Source organism: Fundulus heteroclitus, chromosome 19, assembly GCF_011125445.2.
Source record: "Fundulus heteroclitus isolate FHET01 chromosome 19, MU-UCD_Fhet_4.1, whole genome shotgun sequence".
Taxonomy (NCBI): domain Eukaryota; kingdom Metazoa; phylum Chordata; class Actinopteri; order Cyprinodontiformes; family Fundulidae; genus Fundulus; species Fundulus heteroclitus.
The window spans coordinates 11,758,491-11,783,475 of NC_046379.1; the positions used below are offsets into that span (position 1 = coordinate 11,758,491).

At 38.1% G+C, this 24,985-nt stretch overlaps 2 protein-coding genes across 2 annotated transcripts; both read right to left on the minus strand.

Annotated features, from left to right (window-relative positions):
• Positions 1-1,383: 1,383 nt before the first annotated feature.
• On the minus strand, positions 1,384-4,742 carry LOC105916579 (cytochrome P450 1B1-like). The gene is made up of 2 exons (XM_036151133.1): positions 4,680-4,742; positions 1,384-4,566 (listed from the first exon to the last, which is right to left on the minus strand). Exon 2 carries the CDS (start codon positions 4,560-4,562, stop codon positions 2,988-2,990), a length of 1,575 nt encoding a protein of 524 aa, XP_036007026.1. The 5' UTR covers positions 4,563-4,566; positions 4,680-4,742; the 3' UTR covers positions 1,384-2,987.
• Positions 4,743-5,586: 844 nt separating this feature from the next.
• LOC105916580 (cytochrome P450 1B1-like) lies at positions 5,587-8,371 on the minus strand. Its single transcript, XM_036150822.1, has one exon. The coding sequence runs from the start codon at positions 8,174-8,176 to the stop codon at positions 6,587-6,589; it is 1,590 nt and encodes a 529-aa protein (XP_036006715.1). The 5' UTR covers positions 8,177-8,371; the 3' UTR covers positions 5,587-6,586.
• Between the last annotated feature and the right edge of the window lie 16,614 nt (positions 8,372-24,985).

A 24,985-nucleotide genomic window follows, 5' to 3' on the forward strand; every position in this document is an offset into this window, starting at 1 on the left:
GCTGAAGGTGCAGGTAGGCAGGAACGATGCAGGAAACCAGAAGATGCAGGTAGTGACAAACCAGAACAGGCGATGTGGACTGGGAAACCACCAGAGTGAGCAGGCAGGACTGCAGCAGGTAGACAGGCAAGTTTATTGGAAGAGTCCAGCTGGCTGAGCACACACTGGTAGTCAAAGCACATAAGATGAGATCAGACGTTCTGGCAGCGAGTGGATGACTGAGGCAGGTATATGCAGGCAGGTGAACAGGTGACCAGAGTTGACAGTAATTACTGGCAGCAGGTGGAGTTGATCTGGGCTAATTGAGTGGAAGGTAGGAGCAAGGTAAGACGCTCTTGCGCATGCAAACACTGCAAAAACGGAACTAAAAATAAGTAAAATGTTGTTAAAATGAGTGCATTTGTCCTTGATTTGAGTAGGTAAATAAGATGATTTGCCAATGTAATAAGATTTTTGCACTTAAAATAGGAACAACTCATCTCCATCATCTTATTTTAAGTGCAGGATGTCTAATTATCTTATTTTAAGGGTCAAAATACTCATTCCATTGGCAGATAATCTTATTTACCTGCTCAAATCAAGGACAAAAACACTAACTTTAAGAACATTTTACTTATTTTTAGATCCGTTTTTGCAGTGAAGTTATTCAAAAAGGGACTTTGGGAAACTTCTGGAAAAAATCGCCGACCCTAGCGCTAAAGCCCATGTAATATTCTCTTCAAAGAAGAAGTTATTATCTTGCCTGCAGTTTGTACCTTTCTTAGTGTAACTGTGACCAAAAATTCTTTACACACTTTGATCAGCCTGTGTTTTACACAGGAATACCATTACCTAACACTATTCTGCACTTTGGTCAAGGCAATGACAGTTATCTACTGCTACAAAGATATAAACTTCTTATTTTATATTAACTGGTTTAACAGAACCCCATTTGAGATTATTCCTTATAAATCCTTATTTCCTCCAGCAATACTATTAATTCAAATGATTTATGTCTAAATAAATGGTACAAAAAGCTATTGACAGTCAAGAAAGTTTTCTAATTTCCATCTTTTATTTTAGAAGGTCCTGTTTTATGTTTTGCTGATAAAATGCAAAAGAGCAAAGTTAACTTTTAAAGTGAAAGGAATGTAAAAGCATTTGTACAATACTCTTTGAGCCAGTGTGGAACACAGCACAGAGGAGCAGCTTTACTTACTGACCAGTGTTTTGAAGAGAACTTTATAGTTCAAATTAAAAGTTTCTAGTTTCAGTTTAATCAGAAATTTGTGAACTATCAAATAAACATAATAGTTTAATAATACATTTACTGAACCATATACATGTGAAATTGTTTGTATAAATTATTGTTTTTTTTTAAAACCGTTCAGATGATATAGTTAGGAGTGTTTCCACAGAAATAATGTGCACACATCTGCAAGACCAGAGAAACTTGCTCTCTTTCCCAGTGGTGCAAAAGCAAAATGAAATAATTCTATTATTGCAGCTTTTTCTTAAAGCATATTTTGGGCAGAACCTTTTTCTTATTTTGTGTCAGAAAAATACGAAGGTGGTCTGCTGCAGTTCAGAACACCTACGAAGACTTCCAAGGCGTTCTACACTTGAGTTCTTATGAAGTATGAAATATCATGGCCAGGAAAAAACTTTGTTCTTGTACTTGCAGCCTCAGGTAAAAGAACAAAGTTATTTTTACTTGTGGAGTATGTATTGGCCTTACGAATAAGATAATGATAAGTGCTGCACAAATGCGCTGTACAAAATGAAAAGAAGCGCTGCACAAACTTGTTTGTTGTATGTTTATTGTGAAAGCTTTTAAAAAGATCCAACACCTTAACAAAAGTACAAACTATTCTCATTGTTTCTTGATAGAGAAAAAAAGTAAAATTAGTATACAGAGGCTATTACGTGGAGTGAAAATATTTATATAATTTAAACAATTCTACTGAAAAAAATGACATTGAACAATAAAACATGTTTATTGTTGTAGCCACATTTAAATCCATTTAACTACTGACAAGAAATTTGATTTTGTTTCCCCTTTAAAAGCTTGATATTACAAGGGTTTGGCAACTCTGTAGACTAGTCCGTAGTCATTGTCTTATGCATTAATACAATTCTTGAAAAGTTTAAAACATCAAAGAGATAAAGAAAACCCTTGTCTAACCAGTGGGCTTTTCAAAGGTTTCACAACACATACATTTTATGTCTTAAATAGTAGCCTACAGAAGCTCATGTATAAAAAAGGAAAATATGTTAAATATAAACTAGTTATTTAAATGTTAATCTAGGGTATTAGGTTGTTGATGTAATGTTCAGGAATAGTTTAACTCGTAGAACAATACGTGCTTTGATTTAGTAAAAACTCCTACCTATATTAGATTTCAACAAAAGATGTTGGTTCAGTCAACCTTTGTCGTTTGAATTGTTGTGTTTTGTTAACGGAGAACAATTAGGCTAATATGTCAGGTTGTAAACTGCTCAGAAATACTAATCAGTAACCCAAATCTACCCAATTGAAATGAATGCAACCTCTAACACCCACAATGCTTCCTATTGATCAAATAAGTTTATCAGTGTGTTTGGAAAAGGTCCAGCACACCAAATATAAATTAACCTCAGAGTAACTCCGCAAAACAAAAAGCAAGCTATTCATTGTTAGTGGAAAAGACAGCAATATACATAAGATAAATGTATAAATCACCATTAATTAATGGTGTATGTGTAATTTTGACTATTCCAGCAATGTATACTCTATTTTATGTTTACTTTTAACTTTGGAGTTGAACTTTCTTTTACATAAGAATTATGAATTATATAATTCTTATACATAAGAATTATGTATAAGAAATTTTAACTCATTTGAACTCTACTCAAATAGTAGTCTTAATCATTTAATTTCAGGGGTTAGTCAAAGTTTATTGTATTTTAAAAATATAATCTTTAAAATATAACTGGTTAGTTCACATGCTTGTTTTATTGAACAGTTTTCACTCGTGTTTTAGCAATTCTCCTCTGAGTTTGGCAGCGATTTTGTAATCTAAAGGCTTCAATGTTAAGCCATAACTGTAGTTCAGAGAGAAATCCTCATCTGGGCATTTTTCAAAGCTGCATTGATGCACCAGGATTGCAAAGAACAAAAAAATCTCAACCTTTGCGACCTGGTCCCCGATACATCGCCTCTTCCCTGCTGAGAAGATCATAACATTGTTTGTCAGATCCTTATCCAGGGAGCCGTTTTCATCTAAGAAGCGGGAGGGGTCAAAGGCTTGAGGGTCCTTCCACCTCAGGGGGTCGTGATTGACAGACCACTGGTTGATAAAGATCACAGTGTCTTTGGGGATGCTTAAATCCCCCACAGTTACGTCTGAGGTGGTCAAATGGGGGATGGTGACAGGGACGAAGCTGGTGAAACGCATTGTCTCATAGATGAAGGCATCCAGGTAAGGCATGTGTGCTCTGTCCTCAACAGACGGCAGCCTGCCTCTCCCCACCACCCTGTCAATCAGCTCATGGAGTTTGGTTTGAATGTCAGGGTGCTTAGCTAACAAGAGAACAATCCAGTGGAGAGCGGTGGAGACAGTGTCCATGCCTGCGCCGATCAAATCTGCCACCGTTGCCTCTGTGTATTCTTTGGTGATCTCTGTGTCACCGTCAGACTCATCAATGAGCTCTATAATGGCATCACTCATATCCCTGATGTTTTGTGGATCAAACGTCTGCCTGTGCTCCTCCACTTTGCTGCTGACAAAGTTGAAGAACTCTTGATTCAACCATTTAAAAGTCTTGAATACACTTCGAACAGGATTGGGGAAAGACTGAAGCCACGGCATGACATCAACCAAACTTCCAGCCCCCACTGTGCGTCCAAACAGATCTACATGATGCAACAAGGCTCTGAACTCAGCATCATTGTGCCCATAGCGTTTTCCAAAGCAAAGGGCACAAATCACATTAGCAGCCGCTACTGTCAGCTCATTCCCGGGGTTGAAATACTGGCCTTGAGTGCTGAGTTGGAGGAAAATCTCTACCAGTTCTGTGGCCTCAGCCACAATTTGATGCTCAAAAGCTTTTTTGGTACGGCTGTTGAAAGATGAGAACGCTCGGATTGTTGTTTGAGCTATTTTTCTGTGCATCCTCCACTGTTTGCTGTAGTTATTGAAACTTAGACTCTTCCCTCCTGACACATTCTGAAAGGACACAAAGTTTGGCCTCCCTGCAAACTCTGTGCTGTGCTGTACCAGGGCTTCTCGGATCACCCGGGCGCCGTTCAGGACCACGATGTCGCTGCAGCCCAAGCGGATCTGATACACATCTCCGTATTTCTTAGCAAGCTCGGCAAAGGTGATATGAGGCATCTGGCCCAGCTGCAAGGCGTTGCCAACCACAGGCCAAGCAAAAGGTCCCGGCAGTCTCCTCTTGAGTTTAAGGTTCCTGACCCACAGACAGGCTTCCAGACAAAAAAGAAAAACGACCGCGGCGACGAGAGCAGGCTGGACATGTCCGCTCCAACCCTTGATGATGCTGCCGCTCCTCAAATCAAACTCGGCTTCCATTTCAGCCATTATGCTTTGTGAAATAAATAAATATAGTTTAGATAATTGAAATGTACTTTTTTAATAGAATATATCAAATTAGAATGCTAAAAATGCTTTTTAAGCAGGTCTCAAAAGTTTTCTTACCGTTCCTCCTCAGAAATTTGCAAGAAAAACCCCAAAATGTTGGCAATTGCAGCTTTTGTCTTGTCGTCATTAGAGTAACACACATTCAACACTTAACACCTCACTTATATATATATATCACTTTGGTGGGAGGGGTCAGCGACTGTCTGCCACCTCCCATTTTGACCTCTGCCTGCCGACCTTAGTCCTGTTCCCACTCTTCTCATTCTAGAAGTGTTTGTGGAAGGCACCTAGATTAGTCATGGTGCAAAAAATTTAAAATATAAAGCCTCAGAGTCAATAAAAGTTTACATAATGTAGGATATAAGGAAGATATTTATTTCAAAATAGCTGCTAATAACAATTCTAAATATTAAGCACAAATAAGATTCATAATAAATAATCAACAATGAATGGGAAGTCATTTATTCTCATGCACAAAGCAGACTTCTACAGTGTAATCCAACACCATTAGAAGATGCTTCATATTTTTTCCCCTCAAATAATCCTAATACAATAAATTTGAGGTTATATGACAAAATGTGAAAACATTTACTATGTTAAAACTAGAGTTGTCTTTCTATACTAAGGAAAGAGAGCATCAAAGCTTAAAATTTCAACATCCAAACACTGAAAAAGCTCAAATTAATTTTGGTCCATTAAGTTTAGAAATAAAGTGTTTACACAGGAAAAACAGATGTTTTAACAGAAAGATGTGATGCGTCCAATGAGCTTTAAATAGAATTTGAAAAAGATGAATGATGAATTAACCTGCTTGTGCAACAAATGAGCTTTTACTTTATTAATCCACTAATCTCCATTTATCTGTTTTATACTGTTGTCAGAAAAACTCCTTTTCTTGTTCCAAATCTCATACTGAGATGCTTTTTCCCTTCCTTTCCTTAAGGTAAAATAAATCAAGCACACCAACAATTTACATTTCACTTTTAATTTAAATACAGCTTATTTTTGTTCAGTATATAAAGGCTCAGTGGGCATCAAACACTAAAGCAACAACTCCAGATTGGAAGCTTTAATACTTGAGGCCGACTGGTGTTAAAATTGTTTTGCCGTGACACAGACAGAAAAATACGTCCCTTGGGCATTACAACGTCAGCTCCTGAACACCGAGGCTTAAAAGGAGCACACTGACATCCGTGTAGCTTTGAAAAACTGTACTGTAAACAAACATGGTTTTAAGAATGCCTCACGAGTCAGAGAAATGTCTTGCACATGTGCTTTCTCGTGTCGAAGGAAAAAAGGGGGCTTGGCACAATGGTAGCTGCAGTGCTTGTACAGTGAAAGTGAAGCTTTGATGCAGAAAGTCTTTCAGTGCTTGCGGTCCCCAGTGTTGTCTCAACCATCTCCTTGGAAAAGTTGTGGATCCTCCTCCCGATGAAAGACTCCTTTCTCACGTCTGAGTTTTATTTTCTGTTGCGTGTTTATGCATTGGATACAGTAGATAGTGATTACATTTAAACAGTTTTTGCCATACATTAATATGAATTATGTGGGAAGGTTAAAATATATTTTTGCATAAACAAATGAGAACAATGGGCCTTCAAGTGTCTTAATCACATTCACAAGTATTTCATAAACATCTGCGATACTTTAAATGTCACTTCTGCACACATATACATGCTCAGTTGTGGATGACAAACAACCAGACATTTCTCTATTACATCTTATCAAGTTTAGAGTGTTTGGAGAAGCAATTATTTCATACTTTCCAATGTTCAAAAAAGTCCATAAACATATGATCCATTTGCAGAAGAGATCTTTGAAATTATCATTTTAGTTCCCCACTAACATAAAATCTAATACATGAATTAAATATTCTTGTTAAATATCAAAACTGTCTAGTGCATGTATAGTTATACTCATTCTTAAATGTCACTGGCGGTAAAGTGTTTAACAGAAGCACAGCCTTAGGGCAACGTGTTTATGCTGGGGGAAACCACATCAAGCAACTTTCCCCTGAGCTTGGCTCTCACATTGAACTGGAGGGGCCTCAGTGTGAGGCCGTAGGAGCATTCCAGAGTAGGAGGTAAGGATGAGTCGCTCTCAAAGGTGAGCTGATGCAGCAAGACGGCCGAAAACAGAAACACCTGCACCTTGGCAATCTGAGAGCCGATGCAACGTCTCTTACCTGTTGAGAAAATCATCACGCTGTTGGTTCTGTCTCTGTCCAGGGCACCGTTCTCGTCGAGGAAGCGCATGGGGTCGAATACATGGGGGTCCTTCCACTTCAGGGGATCGTGATTGACAGACCACTGATTGATGAAGACCACCGTGTCCTTGGGGATGTGGAGGCTTTCGATGGTGACGTCCGACGTGGTTGAGTGCGGGATGGTGAATGGGACAAAGCTGGTGAAGCGCATCGTCTCGTAGATGAAGGCGTCCAGAAGAGCCAGATTACTTCTGTCCTCGACTGACGGCAGCCGGTCTCGGCCCACCACTTTGTCAATGAGCTGCTGCAGTTTGGTTTGGTAGTCTGGGTATTTGACCAGCAGGTGGACAAGCCACTGCATGAATGTCGACATCGTATCTTGTCCTGCCCCGATCAGGTCAGTGACAGTTGCTTCAACAAACTCCCTGGACAATGTGCTCTCCTCATGCTCAATAACCCTAATGAATGCATCACTCATGTCCCGGGTCACCTCAGGGTTGAAGGACTCTCTGTGCTGTACCACTTTGTCTTTCACGTAGTTAAAAAACTCAGTGTTTATGGTTTTGAAAGTTTCATAGATATTTCGAACTGGATTAGGGAAGGACTGCAGCCAGGGCATGACATCAACCAAGCTACCTGCCCCAACAGTCTCCCCAAACTTGTCGATACTCTGCAACAAGGTTCTGAACTCCTGGTCATCGTGTCCATATCTCCTTCCGAAGCAAAGAGCACACATGATGTTAGCAGCAGCTACTGTAAACTCATAAGCTGGGTAAAAATACTGTCCATTAGCGCTCTGACGTAGGAATACCTGTACCAGTTCTGTGGCCTCTGCCAGCACATGCTGCTCAAAATTTTTTTTAGTCTGACTGTTTGCAGAGGAAAAGGCTCTGAGAGTCGACTGGGCAACCTTCCTGTGTGCTTTCCACTGTTTGCTGTAGTTAGTGAACGTCAGGCTCCTGCCTCCAGAGATCATCTGAAACGAGACAAAGTTTGGTCTGCCTGCAAACTCTGTGCTGTGTTGAATCAGCGCCTGGTGTATCGCCTGGTCTCCGTTGAGGACCACCACGTCGCTGCAGCCGAGCCTTATCTGGTACACATTGCCGTACTTCTTGGCAAGCTTGGCCAGTGTGATGTGAGGCATCTGACCCAGCTGCATGGCATTGCCAACCACAGGCCAGGCAAAGGGTCCCGGCAGTCTCCTCTTCAGCCTGAGATTTCTGACCCACAGACAGGCTTCCAGGCAGAAGAGGAAAACAAAAGATGCAACCAGGGCAGGGTGGACCTGTCCGCTCCATTCCTTGATGATGCTGCTGCTCTTCAAACCAAACTCACTGGTAATTGCCATTGTTTCAAAGTACCAGCTGTCTCTTTTCCCTTTAACAAGTCTGTTTAATACTTGTTTGTGAAGAAAAAAAAAACACCTTAGGGATCCATATCAACAATCAAACTTCTAATGAAATTGCCAGTAAAATAATCATAAGTTTTGTTCTAATCAGTTAGTCTATCATCAAGATTTAAGGCTTAAGTGTCTGCGTTTGCAGCTCTCCAACTTCTTAAATGTCTTACAGTAAGTGGGCAGGGCTCAGGATAACTTTCACACTCCTCCCATTGTGGTAGCAGTGCAGACACTGCTGCAGCGCATTATCTCTCTGCTGTTGGTCGCTCTCAGAGGCGCGCAGTGCAGAGTGTCGGGGACGCCGAGAGAACGGAGCGTGACCGACCGCCGTCAGCGCTCCACAGAGAGGGGGAAAAAAACCTCTCAACAGCCAGGGGGAGAGCGATATGCATTCCCGTCGGAATTTATCTAACTAATTGGAGGATTGGCAGAGTCTGAACGTTTTAAAATCCGTCTAGAATGATTGATTTCCTGGCTAAAGAAGACTCAGCAGGCGCCATTTGCCCCCAGATTTAATACAATTCTATCTATTTGGAAAAGGTTTGATTCACTCCTGAGAGATTTTATTTAAACTTTACATGCCATTTTCAGGAATAAATAGACTTTGATTGCTTAATATACTTTAAATATGATTTATTTTTAGTTTGTTATTTAGAAGTGGAAAGGTTCCCTGTGCAACTGTGTATATGTAATGGCTAGAGTTATTGTTTGTAAGGCCAGCCTGAGGTAGAAGCAAACTTTGCGACTGCTTAGGACCCTAAAGTAAATCACATTCAGGTGTATATATATATATATATATATATATAAACGTTAATATATATTGTCTTATCTGTCTCTCTGAAGTGTACAGGTAAAACACATTTAAACAGATTTTAAACAAATTTCTTTTTCCACTGTGCAATATTTATTTACTCTGGGATTTACTTTTTTATCTTCTACTCTTGGTATTTCTTTAAAGGTAATTTTTGATTAGACTAGTGTTTTTTTCTTTTCATTGCTAATAATTGTGTGTAACTGTGTCACACCTGAATTTCCCCATTGCCAGATAATAAATGTCATGTAAGAGGAAGGGGGGGGGGGGGGTTCTCATGCAATTAAGCACATTTAAAATGATATCCAAATCAGTACGTGAGGAAATTCATAATTAAATGAACGAAATCAAAGATATTTAGTCTGTGCATGTACAATACAAGGTGCATTTAGTGTGCTTTTAATTCCCCCCAACCAAACAAATGTGTAAAAATCTACAATATTATTTTGTTTATCATAATAAAGCCTGCCCTATTATGGACTACCAACCTGTACAGGGTGTGCTCAACCTCTCTCACAATGACCACTGGATACAAGCACCAGCCATACCACCACCCTGCATGAATAATCATATATATATATATATATATATATATATATATATATATATATATATATATATATATATATATATATATATATATATATATATATATATATAAATGTATATATACATTTATGTCTGTTACTTCTGTACTGTCTTCCTTCTTCTTCAACTCAGTACCGTTTTCATCTCTGCTTAAAAAAATTCCAGACTCTGTTGACCAAATGTTTATGTAACAAATTCTTCAGAGCAGACAAACCATCAATTATTGATGCTCGGATCTTGTTTTTGCCAACAAATAAACTGTGGTTCTGCAGGAGGCTCAGCATTACATCACTGTCCAAAATAACTTCATGTCCCCAATTTCCACAGTGATTGCAAAAATGCATGATGTGAGGGAAAAGCATGCTTCAATTCAACCCCTGATTTTTTTTTTATCAGTATGCATTTTTTTTCTGTTCATCCCAATTAGAGATCTACACAAAAACATCCCATTAGTTCTGTGAAGCTTTCTCGATCCTGCAATGCATGAAAAATGGGTTCTTGTTTTCTCACTAACTGAAAGATTTATTTTTTCAAGGATGTAATGACCCCGATTTAAGGCAGTGAGACATTTGTATCACAAACATTATACATGGGAAACCTTTCTTAAAGCTGATATTGCATGTTAAAAAGGAGATGTTTGGTCTTGGTATAAAGGTAAAAAAAAAAACAAAGTGAGGGGAATTATGACATAAAACCCCTCACAAAAAAAACCCCACTAAAGTCTGAATAAGAGTCAAACATAATTAAAGCATATTTACTTTCATGTATCATGGATTGCAAAAGGATTTATCTTCTGTGAACTTCCCTTTTTACCTTGTGCAACAGAATCCCGTTTGGCTATAGGTATGGACTTTGACTAGGCCCTTCTAACTTAAGAACATGTTTTTATCTAAGCCTTTTTTGATATTGAGGACAAATAAATTGTGAAAATTAACAACATTTTGAAGGTTAAAATAATACAGAAATTGCATGTTGTGGGCTTTCTTTTCTCAACAATAGATCTAGATCGGCTCTTTGCAGATGTTAAGCTTTTTCAAAGCACAGCCCCAAAGCTGTTTGTCTTAAGCAATGCGGTGTGGCAGAGAACCAAAGCCCCTTGAATGATTTCTTGGTTAACCAGACACATAGTAACGTCTCCTGAACGCACTGGCTGCACTGTGTATCCCTGTTCTTTTCCCCCTTGTTCCTGTAGCAAGAATCACCCCCACCTCTAAAGACCTCACCACCACCTCCTCATCATGCACATGCGGCTACTTGCATCCCCATCATGCTAATTAGAGCCAGGTTTGTGGTGAAAGAAGGGTGGGGGTACTTGGGTGGTAAGGTGGAGGACTTTGTGTGTGTGTGTGTGCACATGGGAGGGGTGTCGGGGGGTGTCATGTGTGCAGTTTGCGTGTGGTTGCTGTGTTTGCCTGTGATTACCCCCAGTAACCTGGCTGTGAAAGGTTGGCCCTGACCCTGTGTTGACTCTGACTGAGCAGGGGTGGGGTAAGAGATGAGGCCCTTATGTCATGTGTTGGCGGGTGGGCGCGCTCACTGTGTGGAGACAGGACCAATGGTAGACCAGCCTGCTCCGTCTCTGGAGCTAATCACTGTTTACTAGTCTCATTTCCACTTCTCAGTGAGCTACTGTCACGCACAGCACTGAGAGGGAGGCAGGAAGAGGGAATGGGGGTGGATGAGGTTTGGGGAGGTAAAGTGAGGCAGTGCGGATAGGAAAGCCAGGGGTCCGATAGACAATTGTGGAACTATTTGGACTTAGAAAAAGAAGTGGAGGTTTTAAAGAGAGAGAAGGTGATCTGAACTTGAAAATAATTCAGTTTAGACACCAATCAGCATGAGCCTATGTGTGTGTGTGTGTGTGTGTGTGTGTGTGTGTGTGCGCGCGCGCACACACGCTCCTGTTTAGGCATTAGAGTGTTTTTTGCTAATGGTGAGATTTGAAACTAAAGTGTGAATTGAGTTTAGGTTAAGGCTGGGGTTAGATATAATCTAGTAACTGTTAGGTTTAGGGTTATTGTCAGGGATAGGGCATAGAAAGGGTTGCAAATGACTGAAAATCAATGGAAGTCAATTGGAGTCAACACATGGTCCTCACTACATATAGTAAGATGAGAATGTATGCGTGTGTGTGTGTGTGTGTGTGTGTGTGTGTGTGTGTGTGTGTGTGTGTGTGTATGTTATCAGACATACCCAGCTAGACACGATGATGTTTCAGAGAGCCTCTTCTCATGCCAGACCACAGGATGAGGAAGTAGATGTACTTGAAATTGTCGCTGTCTGAGATCATTGTTGTTCATGTTTAAACAGTTTGAGAAAAAAAACAACAACAAATCTGAATAGATTTTTGGCTCTGACATACCAACGGATGTTCCTGTTGGAGATGTGGTTTGAGTGGTTCAGTAGGAGCACACAGTATACAGAAAACTAAAGAAATTGAGCTGATTGCCTCAAACGTTATTTTTAAGTTGTGGTTGCATTTTTCTTCACTCATGTATTACAGGGTGCTGAAAAAGTCATCGAAGGTCAGGGTCCAAGCAAGATAAGAATACTGTAATACTGTTACATATTTTATGTAATACGGTGTTTTTACAGCATGCTACTGCATCAGGGGAGCATAAGTTGATTTTTGCTGTGACACCACTGTTGTTTTTTCATTTCCCCTAGTTTAAACATGAACAACAATATCAGACAGTGACAATTTCAAGTACATCTACTTCCTCATCCTGTGGTCTGGATATGGATATGCCAAACCTCAACATAAAGTTTTCTCATGCAGTTAATGACTGATTTAGTTCTACCTTAGAGCTCAATCACCATTTCAAAATTTTGCTGTAATTGACACTTCCACCTTTTTATGTTCTTCAGCGTGGCTAAATATGCAAAAAAAAAAAAAAAAAAAAAAAAAAAAAAAAAAAAAAAACAAACTGCTGCAATATTTGAAAGCTGCATCTCTAAATCACGAGGACTTAAAAGCCAAGGAATAAAGATGGGTCTTACGAAGCCTCTTAAAATTATCTAAGCCTTGAGCACACATAATATGAGAAGGCAAATTATTCTGTAGACTAGGAGCCACGGCAGAAAAGGCACGATCGCCTTTACTCTTGAGTCTGGATCAAGGAACATCTAGTAAATTGTGATTATTTGACCTCAGATATCTTGTTGGTGTATGGGGATGCAACAGATATGGCAAATAAGGTGCAGCAAAGCCACTTAAAGTTTTAAAAACCAGCAATACATTTTTAAAATCAATTTGATAAGATACCAGAAGCCATGGTATGTGCTCTCGTTTCCTATTCCGACATTTAACTTTAATGTAATTCTTCATCCACAGTAGCCTACTCTTAATGTGTGGATTTGCATAATAAATTACAGTTTGGTTTTGAAATTTTGTAAAATCTGTTATTTTTTTTCCTTTAATGCACTCTATCCTCTTAAGAACCTTTCTCCATTCTTTCAGGCTTCCCAGTAGATCTTTACTGAATGCCGTGTCCAGAACAGGAGCACAGTAAATTGTTCAGCAGAGGGATTTTGTTTATAATCCATTAGACTCTGTGTGCAGGAGGGGGAGCAGTGTGAGTATGAGCTTGCGTGCCATACCGACCTAGCGTGCACGGAGGTTGGTCACTGAACTCTGGCTTCCCTGTTGAGCAGGGACAGAGTGTGGGGATGGAAGGGGTGGTGGATGGGGGGTGTTAGCTGCAGGCAGTGATTAAAATGAGACGAGGGGGAACGCACAACTCCAAATAGCTTCCATATGAGCCAGGATCTGCGAGCTTAACAATGACAGACTGAAGACATGGTTAAAGACATGGCTCGTTGCATATTTCCCACCTCCGTATATGAAAGCATTAGCATATTTATTAGCCTACTTCAAGTAAACCTCATTGTACAGCAACACAATAAAAGTTCTTAACTTGGACTCTTTATTATTTTTCAGTTCATGTAATCTAAAGGAATGATAGACCTATTGTCTATAAACTATATTCACAAAATAAAACAAATTAACAAAATATATTTATAAATCACATTTACATCTTTCATTAGAAAATACACATGCTTAATTATCCTTACTGGTTAGAACTGAATTTCTTCAAAGTGTCTCTCAATGCAGCCACTACATGACTCAAAGGTAGCTGTTTTACAGTTGATCGAAATTGAATAGGGAATTTGCTTTTAAAAAAAAAAAAAAGATTTCCAATGGAAAAGTTCCTTGTGCAGCTGATGACACTCAATGATTGTGCTATGAACATTTCCAGTTCTTGTGCAAAGAATATAGTAGATATTCAACACAATAGCTTGTTTTTTACTAGTAGACTCTGTTTCTTCATAAACACTGTGTGAGATGTGTGATCACAGATCCTTTTTGTCCAAAGGCACAAATGCCCAGCCAGCAGGGATGCGAGTCTTTTTTTTTTAAAAGCAAACTTTTACCTGTGGATGAGGAAAAAACCTCCACTATTTTCAAACTAACAGATTTTTTGTTGGTGGCTGAACCTTTTACATCCAAATATCATCAATACAAAAAACATACAAAAACAAAGCAGAAATATAAATAAGTTACATGCTATATTGATGGTGTGTTTTGTCTGAAATATTATGTATCAGTTCAATGTACTAAGGACATGGAAAAGTACATACTAGTCTAAATTAGTCTTAAAAACAATTCAGCTTGGGTGCACTCTGTCGTAGGAAAAATATGTAGAAAAAAATTATTATTTGAAAGTCATTGCTATTATTAATTTAGATCCCTTTTCAAGCCTTTAAAATACAGCGTCTTTCCAGATAAATGCCTATCATTGTTTTATATGTTTTCAATGAGTACCCAATATTATTGAGATTTGTGTCTTCTTTGTAATTTGTCACCAGTGTGTGACATGCGGAGCTAATGCAGCCCTTCTTTATTTCTGTAATAAATGACCGTTATATGTGAAAAACAAGGCGTCAACATTTGAGAGTAATCTTATTTTAACACAGAGTATGTATAGCTTTACGGAGAGTAAAACTGCCCTAACAGTTAAGACTGAATCTAAAATCCTGCTGAAACATTGAAATATTCAAATAGTGTGTTAATTACCTTACAGTCTGTTAGAAAATGTATTTAACACTAGCCATAGATATCAGGTAGAAACAGAATTAAAATTTACTCTGTAATGGTTTTCTTTACAAGGTGTTTGTATCATCGTCATTGATTAAAACTGATGAAAATTACTATTGTACCCCGCCTCTCGCCCAGTGAACGCTGGAGATAGGCACCAGCACCCCCCGCGACCCCATGAGGGAGAAGCGGTTTGGAAAATGGATGGATGGCATCCAGCGAAAAAGTTTGGAAATGAGACAGGCATCTCTAAAAAATAAATAAATAAAACAATGTAGAAGGAGTATACGCCTACATTGTAATTGATATATCAATTAAAATGCTTTTATTTACTTTTATTTAAAGAGTTACATGTTGAAAATTATTTATAAACTTCTCAATAATTCATCTTTTAATTGTTGATCTTGATACGTTTCAACCAGTATTTTGTTGATTTATCTTTTGTGACGAGTTCCAAATCTTTCAAAGCAGTCACTCTAATCTTTTCCTCACTCCACAGATTGACAATACAATTTAAACATGGCAGTGGCTGGGCCAATCCAAAACTTTATTGCTATTCCAGTCAGAATAAACATTTGTCAAATTTATTGCTTTCAACCTAAATCTGCCAGAGGGATGAATAAATATGTACTTGGCTGTGTACTACAGCTTTTTAAACTGGATTATATTTGAACATTGTTTAATTTTATCACACAGTGGGTTTGTTTCCGTCCACAAACAGAAATACATAAAGAAGAATGTTTTATCCAACATTTAGACAACAAAACGTCTGAAAATTGGATGTTTGTACCTTTATACATGGTTAGTTTCAGAAGTTTACATATACGAATCAGGGATTTGTATGTTCCCTGTAACCAGCATTATGGATAATCATTTTAGGCAATAATGACCCAAACCTTAGACAAGTAATTCAATGTAGGAAACAAGTGTGGAGTGGAGCTGAATGTGGACAATTCTATAAGCAGAAGATTTTAATAATAAATTACATATTTTGTATGGTATCTATTTAATTATTTTAATATTAAATATTAATAACTCAGTTATTTTAATTCTGAGATTGAGGGAAAGTAGTTATTAATGTTTTACATAATATATTTTTAACATATTGTACAACCAAAGCCCGAACAGGTACTTTTAATGCATATGATTATTATCCAAGACCGTAAAAACCTGAACCTTACATTTGCCACCGGCACACTGAACAATGCATGTGCAGTTTTGATACCTCTCACTGTGTGACTTTGCAACACGCCTCTGTGTTTGTGCTTCGAGTGCATCACTCGAGCAGCTTAATGTACGTGAAAGTCCTGAAAATGAAGCCAGGTCACATGTTGCTGCACTGTGTGGGCAGATGAACTCATGGCAACAACTGCAAAACTCAGGCAAAGCTGATTAATGAAGAAACTTAGAAATAAAACAACAATATTCATCTATACTGTTCTTGTATGCTGCCACATACAGTCAAGTAAACGTACAACATTTGAGAATTCACAAGAAGGATTACGACATTTGCAGATGAAATGAAGGTCTGCACATACAAAGCTTTGAGGAAGAGTTAATTATGTGATTGTGGGTGGCCCTGTGACCACTCACCCCATTTGTGCACCACAGCTCTGTGTATCTGGGATTGTAAATGGTTGAAGTAATTACTGCCGAGCAGAAGCTTCAGCACAAGCTTCGGAATTACTTGACTTCCTTAAAATCGTGACTGAGGAGATTCCTTTCTCTTTGGAGCACTTTCACAGAAGTTTTCTATCGACTTCAAGGTCTTGTCTTTGTCCTGTCGGAGCATGTTTTTCATTAGCATTAACAAATGTCTAAAAGTTTGAAAAACTGTCTGTATTCAGATCAAACAGAACCTTCATTTTCTCATTTTTTTCATTGATTACTTTATTAAAGCTTATTCAAAGAGAAATACAAATCCAACCTTTCACAAAACGTTGAATAATGAGCCAGTAATCAGAGCTCAGCTCAAACAGCAACACCTAGATTTTTTTTCTTTTGCTGCCTGTATACAGCACTTTGCAAAAGTTTCATACTCCAAATTTTACAGAATTTGTCATATTACAACCCAAAAACTGTGTATTTTGTTGCTATTTCATGCGATAGACCAACTCAAAGCAGTGCACCACGTGAAGTGGAATGGAAATGATACATGACTGTCTATTTAAAAATAATCGAAAAATGTTTTACATTGTGTTGTGCCTTTTTATTCAACCTCTGATACATCTGAATAAGATCCAGCTCAGTAGTCACCTAATAAGCAAACGGTAACTTATTCCTTTCTGTCCTCTCTTCCTCTCCTTTCACGTCCCCCTCCCCCGCTTCCCTGCCTGCTTCAGTCAATCTTTTTTTGAATTTTTAGTGATGAAGCTCGTTCCAGTGAAACTTTATCCTGAATAGAAACAATTCTCCTATTTTAGTTGTGGTTTAAAAAGGTCAGATCAGAGACCGTAAGTTGTAGCTTTAAGGAATGTATGGATAGAAAAATTTTGCTTTGAATTTTTAGTGACGAAGCTTGTTCAAGGGAAGCAATTAAACAAAATAAGTTATTCTGGTTGGAGGTTTGGACAAAAGGACATTAGATCATAAATCCCCAATCATATCCATCTATCCATTTTCTGACCCGCTTAATCCCTGGTGCCTGTCTCCAGCGTTCACTGGGGGAGAGGCGGGGTTCACCCTGGACAGGTCGCCAGTTTGTCGCAGTGTAACACGGAGACAAACGGGACAAACAACCATTCATGCACACACTCACACCTAAGGACAATTTAGAGAAGCCAATTAACCTAACAGTCATGATTTTGGACTGTGGGAGGAAGCCGTAGTACCCAGAGAGAACCCATGCATGCACAGGGAGAACATGCTACCCACTGCTCCACTGTGCAGCCCAATAATATACTTAACTTATTTCTTCTTATTAGAAGAATGTCTTTCTGTATGTAAATGTATGAAATAATTCTAGTCAAGGATTTATTTAGCTTATTCCTTTGTTTTTCCTATGTGTGTAATGTTTTTCTGTTCATGTACAGCACTTTGAATCGTCCTTTTACTGATAAGTGCTATATAAATAAACTTACCTACCTTACCTTACCTACCTTACCTAACTTGATCTTAGTATAAATTCAGCTATTCTATAAAGACCTTGGAGGTTTGTTAGAGAACGATTAGTGAACATACAGCATTGCTCTGCACCCCGAGGATGGCAGACAACAGTAGTGTCCTCAAATTTCCAGATGTTTTATGGAACAGCTCTGTGTGACTCAGCTGTTGACTACATATGCATTTTCAAAGAAATTAATCTATATTCTGCCCTGTTTGGGTGCCTCTCTTATTGTGTTTAAAAATCATACTATAGGCAAAGCTGACATCATTTGTACAACCTTGAAGAATACAGAGGGATATTTTTCCCCGGCTTTCTTTAACTCATGAAGAGAAATAAGGACTGACATCTGAATATTAATATTGGACAGAATGAATACAAGTCTGAGCCAGTGAAGAGAACCGTTCATTCGTTAGAAACTAATCATGTAGCATCATTTTATACAAATTATCTTTTAGTTTCCAGACTTCATTTTACTCTGGCATGAGTACGGGGCCCAGCTACTCCAGGTTCAGCTTTATTCCCTCTGTCAGGCTAAACAAATGTGGAAATAACCTGGAACAATCCATCTGTTTGACAAGTCCAACATTCTCGTGTATACTGGATCTTTATTTGCAAAGTAAGCAGACATAAGGATGCTTTAACTCTGTCAATCACAAATAGAGCGAGCTCTGTTCGGCTGACTGAGTGGGTTATCATCATGCTTTTCCTGCTGCGTACAGTCGACAAACAAGGAATGTCATGTTAGGGAAATAAATGTGTAGTGATTTTATCTTGGCAATGCTCAAATGCTGCTCTCTGAGGGTTTTGCCTATATAAGGTATGTTCCTTCGTAGTGGACAGTTATTTTGGGAATAAGTTAACTCGAAGTTGTAAGCCAAACAGAAAGAAGGAATGTCTAAACTGACATATTGTCCTTATCTAGTGTCTATCATTTATTTTCATTTTGTATACCCAGTTTCACATGAGTCATGAAACATTCTGAATTTAATGTAGCTTTGAATAGGGTGTTATATTTCACCGTAATACATTTATTTAATCAGGGAAATAGGATAGAGTGAATGCAGGAGGCTGTAACCCGTCTGTCAAGATCCCTATTAATAAATGTTTTTTACAAGTTGTGCAAGAGAAGAGAAAGTGGGAGACACATGCTTTTTATGAGTATTAAAGTCGGATCATCAAGGACAACTTGAGGGAGTGACGCTCTGACATTGTTTGCTGACAAATTCATGCACGAGGCTTCTCGATTTCAGTTAAAAGCAGTCACAGTGGGGAAAAAAAATGCAAAAGGACATAACACGTCCATGGCAGATTTCTCTCTGCTTTTATAAAACAAAGAACACCAAAGCTTTATAGACAGGGTTTTATTTAATTGTGTATAAGGTAACATTTCTTTTCTATTTCTCATTTAGACATTTATTTGTTTTGTTGTCTTTATTTAACAATATGACAACATGTGATGACTAGTGGGTAATAAAACATGTTAATCTGTAATTAGGTTATTCAAGCTACCATGTAAAAAGAAGGTATTTCATGTTTCCTCCTAATCCATAATGAAGATTTGATTATTTTCATGGCCATTTGCTTTTTTCAGACATTGCCATTTTTATTTTGAAGGCAGAAAGCTTGGTGCATGTTCTTGAATAGCTAGAATGCATCAAGCATCAGAGCCTCTCATGTGAGAGTTTAGCAAGAATCCATTAGAGCTTAAAAATTGCTTGACTTCAAGGATTAAAAAAATAGTTTTAATTAAAATCATCTGCTAACTCTAACTAAAGTCCGAACTTTCTGAGAAGTATCAAAAACTCTTTGCAATAGTGTTTACACCATTTTGTAGGCAGATAACCACACAGATGGTATAGTAGTCTAAGATGTCACTTCTTCTTTTAGTTTTTCAGACATGACCTAAAGCATGACCCTCCAAAACAGATCTGCAGCCTCCTCCACTTTGTTGCACCTGTAGCTAAATATCCTGCTTGTTTACAGTAAATCGAATTATCTCCGTGGAGAAAAAGCTGCTCCCCTAAAACCCATCTATCTCATGCATGTTTAATCTAAATGCTCTCTCAGTATTGAGATTTAACCCTACACCTCCCATAGAGTGGATATTTTAATTTAATTAGTGTTGATTATTACATTTATTCAAGTTTTATGCGTTTAATATTTATTAATTTTGCACTGGTATTGCATGCCTTTTGCGAAAATAATTAAGCCGTGTCAAAACACATACAAAAAAGTATTTTTTTGTTAAAATTTCATAGACAATATCTTTCATCTGGACTAGTCATATTTAAACAGCAGAAATTTTATCTAGACTTGGACCCATGTGGAAATGCTGTGGTAATCACTATATTTTGAAGGAGCAAGAAATTCATTGTTTTAGATAGAAAGAATGTGTGAAGAACTAAAGCTAATATTTCAGATGGACTATGGTATGACGTCACACCGCATGTTTGCATGTTTACATAGCCGGGCCGGACGCTGTTGCGTGAACGTGTGCGTACGTGCATGTACATGCATGTACGTGCATGTGAACAGCTGCCACTAAGAGCGTAGCCCCTCCCTTCCTATAAAATGCCACCGTCAAAGCAGCAGTATAACATGGCGGAGAGCACCCCCAGCAGATCAAAAGGTTCTCTTACTAACAGCATTATAAAGTTATGAATTACCTACTTGTTCACAGTAAATGCTCCTCTGAAAAGTGATGCTATTTTGCTGTGAATGTATCCTTTGCAAATATGCAAATATAGGAAGCGATGCGTGAGAAGGGAAAGTAGGAGCCGGGTGGCAGCTGAAGTCGAGGTAAGGAGAGGCGTGGCTTGTCACACATCTTGTTTTGGTCTACAGACAGTGCTCAAGCACCACCTTGTGATGAAAAATAGCTTATTGCTCCTTTAAGGTGACCAGATTTCTCAAATGAAAACCAGGGATGTCTCCTGCCTATTTTGTTAGCAGGGGGTGGTTGGGTGGGGGGATGATGGGATGACAGTATGCATCACTTTCTGGGGTGGGGGTGGCGGTGTTGGTCACCGGCGATACTGGAAGGGCGGGAGGAGGCACGCTCAGCTCTTCTACTACATCTTGGAAGCAGCAGGACCAGATAAATAGATCTTGCTGTGTGCAACTAATTTGCTCCATCATAAAAAGATGAAAACGGGGACTGTCTGGGATGTTTGGTCACCCTACTATTTATATATGTGCAGTCACAGCAGCAATTGGTTCTCAGAAGCCATTGTTTCCATCTTATTAAATTTGAGCAAAATTTTAAAATGTTGCATAAAAAGCAAAAAAGAAACAAAAATTAAATTAGGTGTGTTTTCATCTACTGATTTGGAGCAAATTAACCAGGCTATGCAAAGTGTAATTTTGTCAGTAGTTGATGTTATGCATGGCTGTAATAAATACCAAATAGAGGTTGCAAACTAGTATGCACCACACATCTGAAAAAAAGTAGAAAGGTTTTCAGGAATGTGTTGCTATCTGGCCAGTTAGAATTGTTCTGTCCTATCAACTAGTATTGGCAATGTTGCATGCTGTCCGGTAGCGTAGAAAAAGAAATGCAATTCTATGTCTGAGAAGACTCCGATAGCGGAAACAGCTGAACAATCATGTGAGGTAAATGTTTTAAAAAAGCCAAGAACTACCTTGAGCAAGTGTAAAAAGTTTTTTTGCGAGTAAGTTATTCCAAATTTTGTTCTGTCCATCTACCTTTTCTAATGCGATACTTCAAAATGCGCAAAAAAGAAAGAAAAAAAAGCTGTTGGAAACATGAGTAGTAACTCAGTCTAATAGAATTATACTGTAAAGCTATCAGTGTTACATGTGCAAGTCACCACAAGTTAATTTGTATTTTTAAACAAAAATGCATTAATGCATCACATAGTTTACAGTAACATTATTAAGAGGTCATGGTGAAATTCTCACAATTTTTATCTAATTTCCAATGCATATTGTGCAGTTTGGATTTGTCAATATTTCAAACACTAAAATTCATGTCCACCTTATTCTTATCAGTACTTTTAGTAGAGTAACTACAGATTAAAATGTTGCCATATTAATATTTTCATTTTAATACAATCAAATCAACAACATCATCTTTTAAAGATTGGGAGGATGACTCAAAAAATAGGCTCACAAAGACAATGGATAATGTATACCAGCATATTTATTATACATTTCATCAACATACTGATCAGTTCAACAAATCAAATCAAATCAGGTCAGGAGTAGAGTGGATGTACGCTTTTGCATTTATTAACTTCAAGTTCTATAAATTAATACAACTCTATTTTTTCTATTTTCTGTCATATTTCTATATGCTTCTTTGGATTGTTATGATATTTTTAAAATGTTTTTATGATTTATCGATTCATATAGAAAAGCTGTGTATTATACCTGAAGCAAAAATTCATCAACGCTCTGAACTTTTTGTGCAGTGCGAGTCGAAGATTTGGCTTCACCTTGCAAAGCGCATACTAATCTGTGGTGTACTGAGGTCACCAGTGTTGTGTTTTTATGACCTTTCTAAAAGGTGAACACCATATCCTTCCTCTTATTTTATTTTCTTGGAGGAAACACAGGGAAACCCTCTTTTCCTTTTTTTTTTTTACTCTTTCGCTTTATTACCTCCGTCAGCTCTAATTTAGGTTGACGGAGGGCTGTTGCATGACAAGACACATGTCTGGGCCCCTGCGTGAGAAGGCTGCCCTCGCTCTTGCTGAGCTTGTTTTCTTTGCGTGACCATATCCCTCCCTCTGTCACTTCTGGCACCTCTCGACAAGGCCCCCCCTGACCCCGTTCATGCCCTCGTTTGCTGGCATGTGGCTGGTTTATTTGGTTTGGCCGGCTGCCCGTGTGAAAGGCAAAATTTGCCGCACTGTAAGTGGGGCGATCTTCAGATGGGGCAGTGGCAAAGGTGCTTGGCAGAGTTGATTGGTGTGTAGAAATAAAAAATGGGGACACCTCGAATCTGTGGCTGACATGTTCGGTTATGTGAACTCTCTTGGCGAAAGTGAAGTCTAATATACCCAGTTATAAATGCTGTAGAGGATCGAGATCCAAAGCTGGGTCATTCAGAGTTTACAGTACCACAAACACCACGGAAAAATGAGGAGCAAAAAGATTATGTGTTCAAAGAGTTCACTCTTTCCTATTGATGTAATTCAAAAAATACTCACACATGCACTGATCTTACCACACATCTCACCTCATGCCAAATTTCCCCAACTGTTTTCTGACTTGGTATAAAAAAGGTAAAGGGAGAAAAATGATTAGCCCAGTTGAGAAAAATACTTTCCCAAAGCTGGGGCATCCACAGGCTTCTACTGCTCTCTTTGCAGTTTGAGTGCAGACCTCAGAATTTACTGGGTTGTCTAGCTCATTCAAAACATTGTAGGTTATACAAACATAATAAATAAATCAGAATATTAAAGAAAACGTTATTTTATTTCAGTAATTCAATTCACTAAGTGAAACACGTTATATAGATTAATTGCATACAGACCAATGTTTTCAAGCATTTATTTCTGGTACTTGATGATGATGATTTTATGCTTACAGCAAATGAAAACAAAATATTTAGGATTAGGAAATTAAATCAGATCAAAAATAATAATATAATGAAGTATCTTTAATACCTGCTCAAAGAAACACATATTATAACATAGTGAATATGACTGACTATATCTGTTTTACCTCAATGGCATGCTCTCTCTTTTTTTTTTTTGTGATTCCTGCAGGGAGAATTTCAAATTATGTGGACACTACAATGGGAAAGTAGGAGAGTAAAGGAAGAACAAGAAGAGAAAAAAAAGAAAGAGAAGAGCTGAAAGAAAGGAGAGATAAAAGGGAAAGAATAATAAAACGTCTTCCGTCTGCTTCATCACCTGGAAAGGGAGAAGTAAAAAGAACAGCACAACCAACGGACATAGTGTAACAGATAATAAACAATAGAGTAACACTTTGATACCCTTGCTAAATCATTTGTATTATTATTTAAGCTGACATGCTCTCTAATCTTTACTGTAATGAGGAGCAGCTAAGGGAAGTAGATTTAGGTGTGACATCATAATGCAGTATGTATTACGCACACACACAGACACACATACAAGTTTTTTTTTGGTATAATGAATAAGTGTCAAAGTTTGGGGAATAAATAAGAGCATTACGTATCATCTTGGTTGAATTATATATTCTCATTAGTTGAGGAGAATTACATTCTGCCATGAAGGTACAGCAACATTCTTAATTAGAAATAAAACCAACAAACATAAAATTGTCACATTATTAATGAAAATAATACATTTTCAGACTAGTGGAAGGTAAAAGCTAGACAGACGTATGCGCTGTATTTTAGCTGACTGTAGCAGACCGTTGTTACGTTTGGTACTGTTTGTTTAGTCGGCAAATGTCTGTGTTTCTGCTTAAAGTTCTGTTGGTTGAGCCGGCAAGTAATATCTGTCCCCGAGATCATTTTCAAAGAGCTATAAGTCTGGAGAAGCACAGGAATGTACAAACTTTGATGCTGCTGCACAACCAGCAATCTGACGCAAACAGTCTGATGCAAAATTCAAAAGTTTACTTCTTTTTTGGCAAAGCTACAGCATGCTGTAAATTACCATGTTCACATTCACTAACAAAGCATTATATCCTGCTTGTTTAAAGATTTTCGGTTTGTGTTGTTTTAGATTGTAAAACAAGCATCACAGATTTCACCCAAGTACTGATTATCTGCTGCATGTCTCAAAAATGTTTTTTCGCTGTATGTCAGGAAAAAGTGTTGTTTTCAAAAAACAAACAAAAAGCATCCAAGGCATGACTAAAAATTTCAAAAACCTTTTAGGAGAACATGATCTGATGAAACCAAAACTTTTGGCCACTGGTCGAAAAGTTGACAATATGACACGAAAACAACGGTGAACATTACCAAAAGAAAAGCCACAGAAAAACACTGTTGTGGCAGCAACGTGATTAGGATTTACTATTTTTCAAAGGGAACTGAGGTTCTTCTTAAGTTGTTGTGTCCAGACATCCATGCAGATCAGTTGGTGTCTAAAATATACAAAACGATACCAAGGAAAACAAAATATATGCAAAACCAATATTTCTGCTAAGAACTGCTTTCAGCGGCAAGTAGCGTAGTTGCTGTTGTAGGATGAG

Excerpts from the sequence above, each read along its gene's own strand:
- LOC105916579 (XM_036151133.1), bottom strand. The coding sequence starts at position 4,562 with ATGGCTGAAATGGAAGCCGAGTTTGATTTGAGGAGCGGCAGCATCATC.
- LOC105916580 (XM_036150822.1), bottom strand. The coding sequence starts at position 8,176 with ATGGCAATTACCAGTGAGTTTGGTTTGAAGAGCAGCAGCATCATCAAG.